Source organism: Filicampus tigris, chromosome 4, assembly GCF_054856515.1.
Source record: "Filicampus tigris isolate MCC_2025a chromosome 4, RoL_Ftig_1.0, whole genome shotgun sequence".
NCBI classification, from domain to species: domain Eukaryota; kingdom Metazoa; phylum Chordata; class Actinopteri; order Syngnathiformes; family Syngnathidae; genus Filicampus; species Filicampus tigris.
Window position 1 is genome coordinate 2,044,369 of NC_141220.1, and position 18,623 is coordinate 2,062,991.

At 39.5% G+C, this 18,623-nt stretch overlaps 1 protein-coding gene across 2 annotated transcripts in view; it reads right to left on the reverse strand.

Moving 5' to 3' along the window:
* Positions 1 to 18,623, reverse strand: part of lamb1a (laminin, beta 1a) — a 48,398-nt gene that overhangs the window by 19,231 nt on the left and 10,544 nt on the right. The window contains exons 3-14 of one of the 2 annotated variants that reach the window (XM_086029123.1): positions 17,738 to 17,876; positions 15,233 to 15,306; positions 13,526 to 13,714; positions 13,375 to 13,438; positions 13,084 to 13,286; positions 12,129 to 12,249; positions 9,382 to 9,570; positions 8,303 to 8,479; positions 6,367 to 6,479; positions 6,078 to 6,157; positions 4,475 to 4,610; positions 896 to 1,054 (exon numbers count right to left, since the gene is read on the reverse strand). In XM_086029123.1, the coding sequence (XP_085885249.1) occupies positions 896 to 1,054; positions 4,475 to 4,610; positions 6,078 to 6,157; positions 6,367 to 6,479; positions 8,303 to 8,479; positions 9,382 to 9,570; positions 12,129 to 12,249; positions 13,084 to 13,286; positions 13,375 to 13,438; positions 13,526 to 13,714; positions 15,233 to 15,306; positions 17,738 to 17,876 (1,644 nt within the window). Of the gene's footprint in view, positions 1 to 895; positions 1,055 to 4,474; positions 4,611 to 6,077; positions 6,158 to 6,366; positions 6,480 to 8,302; positions 8,480 to 9,381; positions 9,571 to 12,128; positions 12,250 to 13,083; positions 13,287 to 13,374; positions 13,439 to 13,525; positions 13,715 to 15,232; positions 15,307 to 16,413; positions 16,596 to 17,737; positions 17,877 to 18,623 lie in introns of those variants that run through there. The other variant, XM_086029124.1, reaches the window with a different exon arrangement.

Here is an 18,623-nt window from a genome sequence, read left to right on the forward strand (position 1 = left end):
CTGCACCAGGTTGAAAAGCTCACGGGTGCCAGCCTGTCTTTCATTTGCTGAATAGATGCTGGACTCTGATTGGCTTTGGCTACGCAGGTGTCACACCATTTTGCCGTGGTTCTATTTTGCACAACTTGAGCGACAAGGGGGCACGGCACAAATGTGTGTGAGTGCCCGTTGGCGTCCCATCTCAAGTCTAGCGCACCGTCGCTCCTATTCCAATGTTTGCAATGATTTTATAATCATACTAATTTTTTTCTCTAGTATGTTTATATTTTCAAGTTTTGATGAATGAAGAAATAATATTTTGTATTATATTATGTAAGATGCATTGCTTTAACACTAACATGTATAATATGTTTTTAGTATGACTCTATAAGTAATCATGCATATCGTCGCTGTTCAGTGAAAAACACTTATGTCCAATTTGGTCTTTTTTCTATAATTTATTTTCACGTCAATGGGATGTCTGTAATAAGTAAATCCCATTAACGTAAAAAGGAAAAAATAATGAAAAAAATTGACATGTCAGTTGTTTCGCTTGGTCTTCTAATTCATTTTGCGCAAACCCGCCATTCCCTTTGCCCGCTTCCCTTTCGTGTCACAGCGCGCCGTCGGCATCGACTCAGTGTGGGATCACCTCGCACAATGTTTAAAAATGTGTCCGGTGTGAACGTATCTAAAGAAAAGAGATTTGAAATCTCAATGATTTTTTTTTTTACCCAGTTGAAATAAAGTAGGGGGAAAAAAACGCCATTCAATCACAGGGCAACCATACACACTGTCCCACTCATGTAGAATGTTTTGTGGAAATAGGCTTTGTAGTTTTCATGTTAAATGTGTCCGTCCTTCTATTAACTGTCTTATAATGTCAAACTGAAATCCTTTCACACTGTGATCCTACCTGAGGCTCATAGCGGATGAGAATGTTGTACTCCATGGAGTGAGGAATGTTGTCAACAGTGAATTCAAGGAACGCTCCCTCAGGGACATTGACCAAGCCAATACCTGTCCAAGTGGGCCGGTGGTCCAGTGGGTGGGGCCTTGAAACCACACGTGCGCCCTAAAGGAACCAAAGTCGTTAGGCAAGCAGCAAAACCATCTTTCAAGAAGCAGTATTTAGCTGATATAAGTGCTGATATGCTATGAGCGTGTCCCATATGGCCTGCAGGCCAAGAGTAGCCCATTCTGTTAACTTTTTTTTTATTTATTTATTTTTTTTTATTAAGTCAACCAGCAGGATTCCTATATAAATATAAAATTCAAGATTTACTGGATTATTCCAAAATGGGGCTTGAGTTTGACTGCTGCGTTTTTTTTTCTGAAATAATAATAATACAATTCAGAATCAATAGCGAGTGCAAATATTTATCCGACCCAGCAAACATATTTTGCTGCCGTCAGGCGGAATCCTCAGAAATTGTCACTATTCAGACGACCCAAAAAATGCCTTGTTCGGTCAACCATTAACATTGCATCATCAAAGAAAGCAAATCGTTTACATTTCAGATTGTCATTCATTTGTAGAAAAAAAAAGAAAAAGAAAAAAGAAAGAAAATAAATAAATATAAAGTAATCAAATAACACCAACAAATGGCCTGACCAATAGATAGATTTTGAAAAAATATTAAATTTATCAAATTGTGACTTTGGCCGGACGGTTTTGCCCGGACAATTTATTTATTTATTTATTGGGCGGCATGGCTCAGTGATAGAGTGGTCGTCTCCCAACCCAGAGGTTGTGGGTTTGATCCCCAGCCGTTGTGACCATGTCAAAGTATCCTTGAGCAAGATACTGAACCCCCAGTTGCTCCTGATGCTGCGTCAGGTAAACGAGGTACAGTGTGAAGCACTTAAAGTAAAGTAAGGTAGAAAAGCACTATGCAAGTGACAGACCATTTACAATTGATGTGTTTTCTTGGGGATAAAAACAAAAGGCAAACACTTTAAAAAGGCATAAAAAATATATATTTTGTTTTTAACATGAACAAGACTGTCTGGTTGGCCCTCCTGCCGCCGCCGCACTGCCCATACTTAGCAGCAGTAAAACGTAGAACTGCAAGCAGGGTCGCTGTGAATTGCTATCCTACAGGGCTGCCACAAACGATTATTTTGGTAGTTGACTAATAACCAACAGTAGTCGTAACATTATTCGAATTATCGGATCATATGTAAATCACAGCATAATCGCACCAGTAAGCAGATACTCTTCTTATATTGCCGTCAGTAGCTTATATCTCGAATTCTTAAGGTATGTACGGATGAAGAATGAAGACAATTAAGACGATAATACATTCAACTTGTTTTAAACGTTGCATCTTGTACCAATATTCCTGACAAGTTTATAAATGATGGAGTAATTGCAATTGAAGGTGACACTGTATCCTTAATTTTTTTCTGTAAATGTTTAGTGCATTTTAAACTGGAACCAAAAACTATACACTATGCTGTGGTACACTAATACTATGAAACTACAGATGAATACTAAAAGAAATACTTGTAAACATACTTCACTTTTCTTGGGCACCAAACCTTTTTTGAATGCAGAAGGGAGTTAAATTATATGAGTAAAATTAGGGAAATGCACTGTGCTAAAGAAAAGTAAACATGAAGTGATTTTTAATCTTGTTTGTATTCAACTTTAATCCAAAACGTTTAGTTTTGTTCACGTGAAGAGGTGGCACTCTCACTCTTCAACAGATCTTTTTCCAATCGAAGAAAGGTGACATAGTCCCATCGTCATCTTTGTTTGAAAGGAAAGGGGATGATGTAACGTGCATGTGATCGTGTTGACCGCCGTAAGTCTGGAAAATTGACTAGAATTCCCCAGAAAAATGATTTAGTCTCAATGTAGTCAGACAGGAGAGAAGAGACTAGGGCTGCTCGATTAAGCGATCTTGAACCGAAACATTGATTGATTTATGTTTAAGTAAGACCAGGGAGAAAGGTGAAAGGCTAGTCACTAGCTGGTTGGCAAAATGACTTGCTGACAGACTGTTTCGTTTACAGAATTGACTGGCTACCTTCTCTCATGTTGATGATTTCGTTTCAGATGGTATATGTACTTTCTTCTTTCATTATTGGTTTAATTAAGAACAGATCTGAAATCTATTGTGTAAGTAAAATGCTGTTAATCCCAATGGATTGTTCTGTGTGTATTAAATTAAATTGACTGGCATTTTGAGTTCAAAGAAAGGAAAATTAAGATTAAATAAAAGACATTCAAAATACTTCGTTTTTCATTCATTTTTTATTTTATAAAGAAATCGTAATCGTAAAATCGGGTTTGAGATTAAATAATCGTGATTCTCTTGTTAGGCAAAGTCGAACAGCCCTAGAAGAGACCACCCCTTTTAGAGGCGTCAACGTGAACACGCACAGTGCAGTGTTTGTCTTGCAATAAACTGTTATTTTGCGATCAAAGAGTCATTTTTTGTGTTCTTTATGATGTAATAAAGCATTGTTTGGATATTTGAGGTATCACAAATGCAAAAAAAAAAAAAACAGCATCGAAGAGAAAGTTCTGCTTGAAATGCTTTCACAAAAAGCTCTTTTTCTCAGAATCTTTCTTGGAAACAACTATTTTTAAGAACCTTACCAATGTTCAACTTCTGTTTACTAAAGAATGGTAACAGGTAGAAACATACTTTTTTCTGATGAAAGAAGAGGATCAAAGCTTTCTTTTGGTAGGTTCCATGTTTATATAGTTAGATGGACCAATGGGCCGCCCCCTCTAAACTGTGAGTTGGTCTCTTAGAAAACAAAACAAAACAAAACAAAGAACAGCGTTGCAATCGGGCCCGAGAACTGCCAGCCCACCAGGCATTTTCCCGGTGTACCCCATAGCCAGTCCAGCCCTGGTCATGATCGAGTAGAATTCAATCAACGTTTGTGCAACCAGCATGGTTTCTTTTACCACTGACTAACTGTGTGAATGTTAGTTTGAAAGTCTATCCTGTATGTGCTCAGTGACTGGCTGGCATACAAACAAATCCAATCTGGTTCTTCTTTCTTTTTTGTTCAAATGTCAGCAGGGCTATGCTCCAGCACTCAAGACGAAATGGCAGGGTAACAACAGCGAACAAAATGTTTATATTTACAAATTCCCATCACTGAAGGCCACATACCATACATGAATATCACTAAAAGCCGCACTGATGTATTTACCTTTAGTGTACCAAAAATCAAATAATTAATCCAAGAATAACACACGTACATTTAATCTTTCTATTAATGGCTGAAAACTTTTAGCATTTTGGTGTGCAGTCACCCAGGATAACACAATGTCCATCAAGAGCATGTCTGTATATCTTATGATCTAATATTAGGGCCACACAAAAAAGAAAAAGTTTCCAGTGTCATCGGACTAAATGTGTATTTTTCTGAGTAAAAGTGTATATGGGAGAATTTCCGTAAATGTACAATAGGTATTATAATATTGTCAGTGGAGAATTTAGAGAAGAAATGTTAAAAGGTGACTCACGGGCCCCAACTTGGCATCTTCTGCCTCGTAGGTGTAGTGGTCCAGAGCAATGAAGTAGAATCCGGACTCAACTTGATCACAGCGACGGCCGAACATGTGATCTCTGCAGACGCACTGACCAGTCAGCTGATCGCATCTAAGAGAACAACAGTACGTTATGGATCTGTGAATTGCTTTTCATTCAGTCAGACCGAGCGACAAGGTCGAGGGTGATTGAAGTGGACCATCACGAAACAAAAAAACCCCCAAAAATACAGTTGGCGACTCTTCATCACACTCCAAGCGATTGAGCAGCGCACATCACAACGTGCTGTAATGGGAAAACTGTGGTGGCCGGTATCATGCAAAGCTCAAAATAACTTTTTTTTCTTTTAGGAGTAATTTTGCGAATCAGTATCTTCATTTGAGGAGCAACTAACACATTTTAAGTATCATTTTTTTGCCGGTTAATCCCAGGGAGGGTTTTATATAAACCAATTAGTTTCCCGTTTTAATATACAGCAATCAACAAATTATATTTCTTGAAGGGATACTCTACTTACTTCAAATTGTTTCCATTTTCATCAGTAAAAAGTTAATATTTTGTCTATAATGAATTTGATAACCATTATTTTTCATGTCAAATCAACACCCTTAAAAACGCATTTTTCCACTTGCTGTCAAATGGCATCACACTTTTGAGGACTTCGGTCAAAACCAATCACGGCTCTCCTAACGTTCACAAGCTGAGCTGCGATCGGTTGTTGTTACCTGAGCCAATCAGAGATGGCTTTATGTGTCTCTAAAGTCCGTATCTCACAGAGCGCCGCAGGTTTTGCGCACATAGCGAATGTTGATTTTTAGAGGGAGTTCGTTCAAGGTCGCCAAAGATGTTTTCGCCAACAGTTTTAACGGTCCCAAACGATTTTTCTTGTCGCAATGTAATTTTGAACATGTTCAAAATTTCCTGGCGACAACAAAAGCTGTTTGCGACCGTTAAAACTGTGGGCGCACATCTGGCAAACGTCTTCACGACCGTTTGCAACCTTGGACGAACCCTGACGAAAAATCAACATTGGGGCCGTGTGCAAACACTCGCCAAACCTCGCCGCTCGGTGAGATACGAGCTTAAATGTATTTTGGATGTTGATTTCAAAAATGTCTTTTCTTCTTTTCTAGCACGTCAGGTTTTTGAGATATTTTTATTTTTTGTTTTTCATTTTGACCTATAAAAGCTTGCGCAATACAAATTTCATCATGTCGTAATTTATAGCTATGACATTTCAGAAAAAAAAATCCACTTGTTGCTGAATCTAACAATTCATTCATAAATAATATTATTATTATTATTATTATTGAACCCTGATGTTCTAGACTCTAGAACATAATCTAGACAAAAAACAAGGGCATATTCGGATTCAGCGCAAAGTAATCTAGTAATCTAGAAAGGTTTTCCTTGCATCTCGGATTTTTTTTAATAGTAAACTTTTGTTGACCAGTGTAATTGAATGACATGATCAAATAAAATGTTCCATGTTCACTTGCAGCCAGTAGTTTGCAAATGTGACTTGTTTGCAGTTTCCATAACTACTGCAGGGTTGTTCGATATTGTGCATAAACTCACTGGTTGTTGATTGCTCCCCCCAAGTCACAGTCGCATGGTCTGCAGCCATCCATATCATTGCTGAGACCCCAGTGCTCAGACTTTAAACAGACACAAAGAGAGAGAACAGATGGTAGCGTTTTATGTCATCACACCTGGTTACGTCTCGTAAAAACGAGATGAAATCATCCAAGCTTCACTTCTTCACACGCGATCATATCTAACAGCACATAGGTGTAGAATCAACTCCCCCAGTTTCCCAGCTTTTAGTAGCTTGAGCGTTGTTTGCACTTGTACATGATTAACTCACCACACAGTGGTCACAGTCCTTTCCAATCACCAGTCGTTTACAGAAGCAGTTTCCTGTCTCACTGTCGCAAGGATTTCCACCAGGAACTGTTCCCAGAAGGCTGCAAGTGCAGGCTGAAAAAGAAAGACAATTTTTGATTACATACTATCTTTACATTTCAAGAACAGATAGGTCTTTCTGACATGAGTACACAGCACAAGAAGGCACGCTCAGTTGCTGCTGTACTTACTGTTTTTCATTTGATTATTTTTGGCCTAGAGAAAAATACAAATTTTTTATTTTTGATTGATATTGACTGACATTATGACTTTAGTGATAAGACTATGGCACATTCCAATTTATGTAGGCTATAATTACGTGTTATAACGCCACCCGCAGGAATGGAACTCCATCCTAAACCTTAGAATCCCTCTATAACCATTCATCCAAATATTTGAAGTCAACCCCCAAATTTTCTTTTCAATAATATGTTCCATGCACGGCATTCTGATTAATATTGCGTTTGAGGAATATGAGTTAACTCATTAGGGCCTAAAGCGCCTTTCTCAACAGCTCCCCAAAACCTAAGGTCGCCTTTGGAATTACCCTTGAAAATCTGAAGCTCTCCCAGAAATTCAACACTTACAAAATGATTAATATCTCAGCCCCTGTAGCAGACAGAAACATAATTCCAAACGAATTAAAGAGCTTAGACATGTGGCTTTCACACAGGCAGAATTTATTATTATTTACTATTTCAATCGAAGATGTAAAAATAACATGTCAGTGCAAGAGAAGTACTATTTTAATTTTTTAAAAATCGAGGGGTAATTACCATCCTCTAATCTGTTACAAAGACGTCAATATCGTAATTGTCTACAAACCATATCATATCACGTTCCACTCGTTCCACTGTTCGTGGACGTCGTCTATATATCACTGCCGTTACTTGCTTTAATCAGAGCTCCCGGCGATCGACGGCGTCCGCCATTAGCCTACCTACGGCTTGAAAAAATTCCACGACATCCTCCGCGGTCTCGCGACACCGTCACGTGTATATTCTGATGCATTAAGTTGGCGAAGAGACGGAGAATTGCATTAAAAAAGGACAGTGAAGTATCCGCTCCCCCGGTTTGAAAGGTAGAAAAACGCAACAGTGCTCCCGGCTCTAGTGGTAGAAACGCGGTTATGCGCTCCCGGGCTTAATGGGTTAAGCAGGAAAATCCACTTGTTTCTAGCCATCTCAGGGGGCGGCCATTTTGTGACTTGCTGTCACAGTTGCTCAATGCTCAGGTAACAACCAATCACGGCTCACCTGTTTTCTGAAGCCGAGCCATGATTGGTTGCTACCTGATCCCTGAGTCACTGGGATGTCATTTTCAGTTGACAGCTGGTGACAAAATGGCCGCCCCCTGAGATGGACAAAAATGGGTGGATTTTACGACTTAACTAATATTTAACAAACATAACATCAATCAGAATGCTGTTTTGACTAGTGGTGCTGCATAGAGCATATTCTTGTAAAGAAAAATTTGGGGTTCACTTCTGCTTTAAAGTTACTTTTTTCATCTCATCTTTCCCGCTTTACTATTTCAACAATATCTAATTGCTGTATTTATAGTCTATATCAGTATATAGTACAAATCAGTGCTCCATTCATCGATTTTCTACTGCTTTTTATATTCAGAGTTGTGGGTGTGCTTGCACTGGCAAGAGTTGGCGTTCACGCTGGACTGGTCGCCAGTCAGTCACAGCCAGTCACACTCTCACATATGGGCAATTTGGTCTTCGTAAAGTATGCTCTTGGAATGTGGGAGGAAACTGGACTAATCTGAGAAAATGGAAGCACAGGAGAACTTGCAAGCGCCATACAGACAGGCCAGAAATGAGATTTGAAACCAGAAGAAACCTTGACTGTGCGAATATGTACAGTACCAGTCAAATGTGCATATCCAACCTTTGCAGCCTTCTTGCGAATCAGTGAGCCCGTAATATTCCTGTTTGCAGCGGTCACAGTGTTCTCCCTCCACGTTGACTTTGCAGCGGCATTGGCCAGAAATGAGTCCTAGCCTGATGTCTGTCCTCCCATCACAGATTCCTCCATTCAGAGAGCCCAAAGGGTCACAAATGCATGCTACAGAGACAAAAGGCAGAAATAAATAATTATACATAAATACCTGGCCTCACATTGTTTACAGTGAAGCAGCGTGACGAAAAGAAGATAAATACAAATATCTTAACGTGACTAAAACTACATTTCCATTTTGTTGAACCCATATTACAAAGAACAAAAATAGAAACTCGCTCAAAGATCTTAGCCTTTTTCTCTATGCGTCTTTTGATATTTACTGTATTTACATCATTTTTAGTTCAAGAGGAAGTCAATCCAAACATATTTTTTTCAAGAATATGTTCTATGCAGGCCCACTAACTTGAAACAAGGCATTCTCAGGTAAATATTGCGTTTGTGGAATAAGAGTTAATCCACCGGTTTTTGGCCATCTCAGAGGGCGGCCATTTTGTCACTTCTGACGACTGAAAATAACATCACAGTTGCTCAGGGCTCAGGTAAACCAATTATGGCTCAGCTTCAGAAAACAGGTGAGCTGTGATTAGTCGTTACCTGAGCCGTTGTGATGTCATTTTCAGTTGACAGAAGTGACAAAATGGCCGGCCCCTGAGGTGGCTAAAAGGGGTGGATTTTGCTGCTTAACTCATATTCCACAAACGCAATATTTATCTGAATTCCGTATTTCAACTGGTGGGCCTGCTGAGAACATATTCTTGAAATAAAATGTGTTTGGGTTGATTTCGTCTTTAAGGTTCCCTTGTTCAAAAAATCATATACTGTATCATAAATGTAAGTCCTCTTTTATTAGTCCTTCCAGTTCAGTGTGAAAATCACCAATAAATATTGTTGAGAATACAGTAGAATTGCTTTTGTTTTATTCTATCTGACAATCCCTCTGTGATGACAATCTATTTGGGACTCTAAAGCTGATTGTAAGTGACCCAAAAAGCTTATTGATTACTCACGCTGGCAGACGTTTGGATCTCTAACATCTTTCTCGGGGTGTTGGAAGTAGAACGCTTTGCACTGCTCACAGTTATATCCAGTTGTATTGTGTTGACAGGCATCGCACACACCGCCGCTCACATTTCCTGACGCCGCATAGACGGACATGTCAAAGTGACACACGTCCGAGTGCTGGTTGCAGTTACACTCTGAGAACATGAGAGAAATCCACAGTCAAAACATAAGTATTTTCGGATTAATACAGCGGGGCCTTGAGATGAATTAATTAATTCATTCTGTGACCATGCTTGTATCTCAAAACATTCATATCTCAAGGAGGAATGATGAAAAACAGAATTCCATATTGTTGTATCTTATTAAAAAAACAATGACATGATTGAATACAATTAAAAATAATTCAACTGTTTTCATCACATTGCATCAAGTGAATGCTGCTCCTTTTGCCGTGTGGTTTAGAGCAGTGTTTTTCAAACTTTTTTGAGTCAAGGCACATTTCTTTCATTGAAAGAATCCCGCAGCCATACCACTCCTACTGTGTACTAGTATTTTACTGGTGTCTCCAAAAGGAGACGTCAAAAACGGTCTTGGAGGTACTTGTATTCTGCCTGACACCCGCAATGTGTTGAACAGTAAACCTGCCAGTGTCACGCCAGTGTCATGCTGGTGTAATGTCAGGTATAACAAAGCAGGTCAAGCGTTTCAAACCAAAAGCAAAGCCAAAGTGTGAGCTTAGCTCAGTTATACAGCACAGTGGAACCTTAATTACTATAAATTAAGAAATTAATAACCTTAATTTCCATATCTAATACTAAGAGCTGGGCACTTGCCCCTTTTTTGCCGGTCCGGCCGCAACCCTCCACCCCTGACCTGGGTACCCTTCCGGCCGCTACCTTCCGGCCATATTCATAAACATTGTCGCCCCCGCCCCGTTCCGCCCTCCGACCCCCCCAAATAAAGCATCCGTGATTGACGTCGCCGCGGGAGAGATGCTAACGGCAGAGGCTTTTTAAAGATCATTAGCTGTCTAATTTACAATTCGAACCCGCTGTGGACACGCTTCAAATGCGGCAGTAGTACTTACCCAACTGCGTGTGCTTACTTGCATTGCGAGCCCCAGGGGTTGGATTTGTCGTATTGTATGTATAATTATTTGAGTCCAACAGACGGCCAGAAGTCTCAGTCAACAAGTTACTTATTTTCCACACTTCCCATCCTTCACACTTTCTGGCCTTCAAAATAAAAGCATACCAGCAAACCACTATACACAGCAGCTTTGCAACGGCGTATTTCCAGAAGTAGGGAAGACGAGACAAAAGAAGTGCATGAACTCCACCTTGATGTGCCGGCGTCATGCTTGAGTGCTGCGTGCAGCTTGACTATACTCGTGGGCACAAGGTGTTTTGAAACATTTACGTTCCAAGTCGGGGGGCGTCGCTTCAAAAAGGCAGCACCATAAAGGGACAGAGATGACTAGACGATGCATTTAATTTTATTGCGAAAACGATCTGGAAGGGGGAATGTGGGTGAGTAGCTTCTTTTTACACATATGCCGCTGCCAAACTAGTTTGCTTTGATTTTTGATTTGATTTGATTGAACATATAAACAAAATATAAAAATAAAGGGTCAGTACTTATCTTAATTCAGTAAAGTTTATATGTTCAAGGGGAGTAGGAAGAAATAAAATGAAAAGTAGAGTCCTACCCCTTGTTCACTATAAAATATTGGAAATCATGTTCTATTAATACTAAGGTGGGTTATTCATAAATACATACACACATATACCTGAGCGTAACCCATACAAAAAATAACTAATAACGCTTATTTTACATATATAAAAAAAAGTAAACACTGTAAAAAACAAAAGTATAACTATAAACAGACATGCACCTATTATACACATGTATATATAATCATATTCATAAACCAAAAACTAAAGACAATTAAGAGTTTCACTTTCATTTCCTGTGTCTGTGCTTGATATATATATACATATATATATATATATATATATATATATATATATATATATATATATATATATATATATATATATATATATATATACATATGTATACATATATATATATATATATACATATATACACATATATATATATATATATATATATACATATACATATATATATATATATATATATACATATATATATATATATATATATACATATACATATATATATATATATATATATTTATTTAATTTTTTTTTCAGCAGCAACGAGCTGCGTGGTGCATTCTCTCTTCCATGTGGGAAAGTGTATGTCATCGCAATATGTGACATAATGGACCGATCAGAGCAGCAACAATTCCTGATGTGTGTGTGGCATGTGTTGCAGACTTGTCGCCAACAGCACAATGCGTCGGTCATGTGAATCAATGCGGCAGTTGTCGCTCTCTCCGTTGTTGAGGAGTACAAAGAAGCCTAAAAAGAAGCCTTTCACGGAGGAGACTGAGAGGAAATTTGGCCGCCTGGCGACACACGCATGAGGGCCGATTAGTGGGCCGGTCTAAAATCCACTTCCGGCCATGCTTAGTCCAACCCTTTTTAAAAATTTGTCACCCCCCACCCCTGCCCCAAAAATGGGCATCCGGCCGACTGCCCAGCTCTGCTAATACTGTATCTTGATACAAGGTCAACACAGTTGTTTGGCTCCCACCAAAGAGTAAAGAAAATGAACTGAAAATGAGAAGACTGTCCTGTGAAGCAGAGCAGAGTGTACTCACTCTTGCAGGCGTTGCTGTTGCGTCCCTTAGCTGGTCTCCAAGGTAGGTCATGATAGAAATCTTGACATTGTTCACAGTTGAGCCCTTTGGTATTATGATTACACATGCAGTGACCATGAACCTGGAAACATGAAATCAAAATGATCAAGAAATGTCTCAATATTACCTTTGGAGATACTTTGGTTTATTTTCGACTCTATAGGTTTTAATTAGTTTTATGTTTAAATTAATTAAACTTCCCTCGAGCGCATGTTTCCAATAGGATTTATTTCATGACAGACCAGTGAGCCATATTTAAAGACAAGGCTGAACGATTTTGAAAAAGAAGAAAAAGTAATTGCATTTTTCCCCCCTCAATATTGTGGTTGTGATTTAGTATGTGATTTTTTATTTTCAATCTGTATTGCAATAAACAATATGTGATTTATTATGCATAAATGTTTGGGTCTTCTAGGTTAGGCTTACGCTAAGGCCGTCTGTCGGAACGTCACGCTGGAAAAATACACCTTAACGACAGACAGCGATGCTGACCATTAAAGTACCTTCTGCGCATGCGTGAGATGTAAGACTCTTCCATACCATCACAACTGCTCACAACGACCAATCACGGCTCAGATTCAGAGAACAGGTCAGCCGTGATTAGTCGTTGTGAGCAGTTGTGATGTCATTTTCAGTCGACAGAAGACAAAATGGCCGCCCCTGGGGATGGCTAAAAACGAGTGCAGTTTGCTGCTTAATTTATATTCCACAAACGCAAAATTAATCAGAATGCCGTGTTTCAACTAGTGGGCCTGCTGGGAACATATTCTTGAAAAAAATATGTTTGGGTTGACTTCTGCTTTAAGCGTACATCAGTCACTTTAAAGCAACTTCTGTGTTTGTTACTTGGCTGATATAGGAACAATTGGATTTGTGGTGTTTTTTGTATCATTTATCAGAGGTTTTATCAACTTACCTTGCCTTCCCTAACATAGCCAGTTTCCTGGACTGGGGCACACTCTGACGCGTGTCCATAGCAGAAGCAGTTTCCTCGAACGACCATGTCATAGACAGCATAGTAATACTTCTCTTTAATCTCCATACGGGAGTCGAGCAGGTTGTCCCCAAGCGTGTGAAGTTTGGTGAACTTCACCCTTAGATTGGTGATCTTAAGCATATCTGTAAAACAGAAAGAAAACATCAATGACTATTTAAAAAACAGTGCATATCAAACAGCTAAATCATTAAAAAGTCCCTAGGTGCCTACCCTGTATTCGAGGGCTATATGGGTCATGGATCCGAAAAGCGGGGTCCAAAACTCTGAAAATGACCTGAAAAGGTTCCGCTGATTACTGAGCTGATCTAAAGCAAAAAATTGTACTTGTGAAAGTGATGTAAGTTCAGTAAATTGACATTACCTCTCCCTCAGTGGATGGTTCAATGTCAGAATAGCGTGAGTCACAGATGACATTGTCAACCTTCTTCATGGGACCCACAGAAACGTCAGGGAAGGACGTTTCACAGTCATAGGCAAAGTAGCGGTACACCTTCCAGGTTTTCCCAAAGTCTGCTGAGCGCTCAATCACCATTGCAGCAGGTCGAAATGTCTTCAGGGAGGAGAGCCAGTGAAAAGAACTAATCACCGTGCGCTCGGCGTGCAAACGGGCGCATCGTCATTTTTGTTGCGGTCAATTGTCAAGTTCAGCATGTTTGTGAATTTGGTAGACACGCTACGCATCACTGAGCATTAACCTCCAGCACATCTCGCAATTTGGTGACAAAAAGTAGACTACATTTTAGACTGGCTAAAAGGTGGTCTATTTTGCAGCGCATGTGGTCTAACATGATTTTGGTGTATTTAATCGAAGCACAGGCAGACAGATTTGGACTCTGCGGACATGTGTGGTGGACCTCATGAGATTTCAATTGTAAATATGACACCAACATGGGACAATCCCTCCGAATCACTGTCGAAATCAATTCATTGAACAAATTATAATCATGCTCATGTTAAAAATATTTTAATAGTACCCCCATCAGTGTTGGGGTGGGGTTACACACGGTCAAGGCGCACCGACCACATCACCCAAAAGGGGAGATATTGACATTTATGTGCCAGTATCATACACGAACTCCAGCTAGTCAAATTTTTGTTTCCGCAACATTCAAGCATGGCGTATTCGGGCATGCAGTCCGCACCGCCCTGATTTCGATGCAAATGAGTGATGCCGAGGGAAAATAATGACCTTCCATCCCACAATGGCGCCCAAAGGTGCAAACGCCCCATTACAGACATTTTTACCAGCGAAAAGTCTAAAAAAAATCCCAAAAGAAAGAAAATTCCACCAATGCGCACAGTTAGGCTGCGCTTTGAACGAAAACAGGGCCTAATGTATCCTAGTTTGACATATTTTGTGCTACATATACCATTAAAGTACACTGTCTATCAAATAATATTGTAACAATAATGATTTTACAATGCTTCTATCCAATCAAATTTATTTTGAAAGTAGTAAAATATAATTGGAGTTTGCTTAAAGTGGATGTCAACCCTATAATTTTTTTTTCCAATAATATGTTCTATGCACGTCCACTAGTCTAAACACAGCATTCTGATTAATATTGTATGTGTGGAATAGGAGTTAAGCAGTAAAATCCATCTGTTTTTGTCCATCTCAGGGGGCATTTAGCCACTTGCTGTCACCTGAAAATGGCGTCGCAGTTGCTCAAAGCTCAGGTAATGACCAATCACGGCTCACCTGTTTTCTGAAGCTGAGCCATGATTGGTCGTTACCTGAGCAACTGCGATGTCATTTTCAGTCAACAGCAAGTGGCAAAATGGCCGCTCCCTGAGATGGACAAAAACAGGTGGAATTTACTGCTCAACTCATATTCCACAAATACAATATTAATCAGAATGCCGTGTTTAGACTAGTGGGGCTACATGGAACATATTATTGTTAAGACATTTTTTTAGTTGACTTCCCTTTAAGTCCAGTGTTTTGTACATAGACTAGAGCTGGACACTCTTCACAACAAATTGGGTCTTCTTCTATCTCTTTAAACATATACACCTGTTGAATGTATTCATGTGTGATATCCCAATACAGTTTGCAATAACTCACTTTGAAGGTCATGATGAGGTGAGTGAAGTGAAACTCTGCCTCCAGGTTGAGCTGGATTGTGACATTTTCCACACCTGTATACAGAGGATCAATAATCTGAATTGTTTTCAGTGTTAGATCAACATTCTGAATTTATGACACCGTCAGAATGCAATGGGCTGAACATCAGACGCCGTCACTTTGAGCAAAATCTGACCAGAGTTTGCATGCCATCTGGCGTGTCATAATCCCATTGTTGGTTGTCCATGTAATGCCCAGATACAGTATTTATGTAATAAATAGGAATATAAACATTTATAGGACATTCAATCGCATATACTGTATAAATAGTAGGGGTGTAACGGTACGCTAAATCACATTTCGGTTCGGTTCGTTTTTTTGGAAACTTCGGTTCAGTATATTTTCGGTACAAAAAAAAGACTATTGTTTTTAATATATTTATTTTGAGAAGAGGACAAGTAAAGGGTGTTTTAGAAAAAATAAGTAATAGTGAACCATTCGGGTGATATTCTAAGAAATTACACCAGAATAAAAAATACACTAACAATAAAGATTTCTTAATTTTGTATATTATTAAGACAATGAAATCTTTAAACACTCAGCAGCAATAGCCTATGACACACCTAAGTATTTAAGTTAAACACAAGTTGTCATTACAGTACATGTATACACTTTTTGTGATAAAAAAAAATACATACAGTAACAGTTACAATTATTGCTAACTATATTAAAACTCTTTTTATAATGAAAAAATACAGTAACTTTAAAAAGTTTTTATGAAATTGTATACACTTTTTAGGCATTGAAATCTTTGAATGTTCAACACCATATTGTAACGAATTGGGTTATATCTGTGTTGTGGTCGGATTTGTGTGTTGCTGAATTGTGATGTTTCCGAGGTTCATGAGTGCATCGTACGGCAAGCGATTGGAGCCGCGGAAAAAGAAGAGCGCGAGCAGTTGTACTTGAATTAATAAAAACGTGAGAATTAAACTACGTCTGACGGCGTGTTCATGGAAGACGCTACAATATGATAAATCTCACTATATAAGTTTGACGTTTTTGCTCCCTCGTCTAAGAGACATTCACAGTCAGATGATGCCGTGCATGTTAGACGTGCTAGCCGCAACATAGCCGCCGATTTCATGTAGCAATGTCGGCACACAACTTTTCGGACTTACCCACGCATCTTTCCCCATCGGCGATGGGGAACAGGAAAGCAAGAATGTTCCCAAACAGGAGTCCGCAGTGTACGCGGGCACCTTCGAGCTCTGTCTTTCTCTTTTGTACCGCCACTCTAGTCTCCCGCATGCAAACAATCAGCGTCCGTTCGTAAGCTCGCGCTAATAAGTGGACCGAACAGGACGCCTTACCGAAACGTATTAATATGCCCGAGTGTACCGTTACACCCCTAATAAATAGCATGGAAATGTTTAAAGGCCCTCTACAGTCTGAGTGATCCATTATGAGTCGTCAGTAACTAGTAGGCCTTTATTGTCAATAGACATTATAATAATAACATAATAATAATAATAGTAAAATGTAACTTTTGGAGGAATGCCATACACTGTACAATGCTTCCTGAAAGTATTCTTTTTTTTCCTCTGAAAGTCTTCACTTATACCACATGTTGTTATGCCACAGCTCCGCGGGAGCTCCTTTACCTGCCAGTTGAGTAGAAGCACCTGTGGATAAAGCCAAACATCCATCCATCCATTATCTGTACCGCTTCTCCTCACATGGGTCGCGGGGCGTGCTGGAGCCTATCCCAGCTGTCTTTGGGCAGTAGGCGGGGGACACCCTGAACTGGTTGCCAGCCAATCGCAGGGCACACAGAGACAAACATCCGCACTCACAATCACACCTAGGGGCAATTTAGAGTATCCAATCAACTTACCATGCATGTTTTTGGAATGTGGGAGGAAACCGGAGTGCCCGGAGAAAACCCACGCAGGCACGGGGAGAACATGCAAACTCCACACAGGGAGGCCGGAGCCGGGATCGAACCCACGACCTCTGAACTGTGAGGCGGACGTGCTAACCAGTCGACCACCGTGCCGCCTAAAGCCAAACAGTGGCAGTTTTTTTTTATTTTTATTTTCTGACCCTGGATTATCCACCTCTGACCTTGTGGTAGTCCTGCATCAGAGGTCTACTGGCAATTTGTTTGTCTAGATGCTGGGTTTGTGCCCTTACACGCACTGTTAACTGTAGGCTATATATAAACGGTATGCCTTTCACATTGTCATTATGAGGTGTTGTGTAGAATTAATACGGTAAAAAAAATTGAATTGAATCCATTTGGAATAAGATGGTCGCATAAAATGTGCTGTGATATTTCCAGATGGATGCACTTTGACTATTTCCACTTAAATGCAACTTAATGGTAAATGTATGGCCTTTTTGTCAACTAAAACGCCTGCATCTATAACTTAAACACGAAACAACATGTGTGACCGGTGTTGAACTTTGACCTTTCATTGTTTTTTGTTTTTTTCCTCTCACCATTCTCAGATTGCCACCAGGTCTTCAGTCTATTCGGAGCAAATGTGGTAACGACATTCTCAATACGATGGCTCCCCGTCTGATTGGCTGGTTCACTGTAGGGCGTCGCTGAGTCACACAAGAAACATTTTTTTTCCTCCTGACAAAAAAGAAAAGGAAGAGTGGGGCAGAAAGAGAAAAGGCAAATAGAGCCTTTATGAAGGCTGAAATTCCTCAGATTCCTGTCTTCCTGCTGTTTTTCTGGATGAGTGCAGTGGAGATACAGTAACAACTTAAAAAAAACAAAAAACAAATCAACAGTAGAAGAGTTGTCACACATGCCGAGGGCAGCTTGACAAAATCGCTGTGCATCCTCCAGAAAACTTCTCACTGAGGTCAAAGAAGGCTTCACATTGACAGCGGCAGATAGAACAATGCAGCCAACAGGCTCGTACCTAGCGGTTGTGATCTGTGCCTTCTTCACTTGGTTATGTCTACGTCACTTTCGTGCCTCACATTTCAGTGAACATCTTCTCAACGAACAATACTACAAAAATGAAACAAGGCTATATTGTCATTGTATAGCAGTGCAAATTTACTACCCACTGAAAATGTCTTCAAACGTAAATTGCTGCGTAGCATAAATCAATTTGTTATGTCTGGAGAGTGACAAAGATGTCATACAAATGTAACAGTTGTTGTGTTACCGTTTTGAATGTTTACATTAATGTAGCAACAGAACTAAGCCAATACCCAAAACCTCAAAATAAATGAAAATGTCAATGTAAATGATATTTTTAAAGCATCTGTACCAAAAACAGAATAGTAAATGAAAAAAGTAAGTTTTGCTCAAAATTACAACAAATGTAGAAAAATAAAAAATGACAATAAAAGGGGAAGAAAAGAA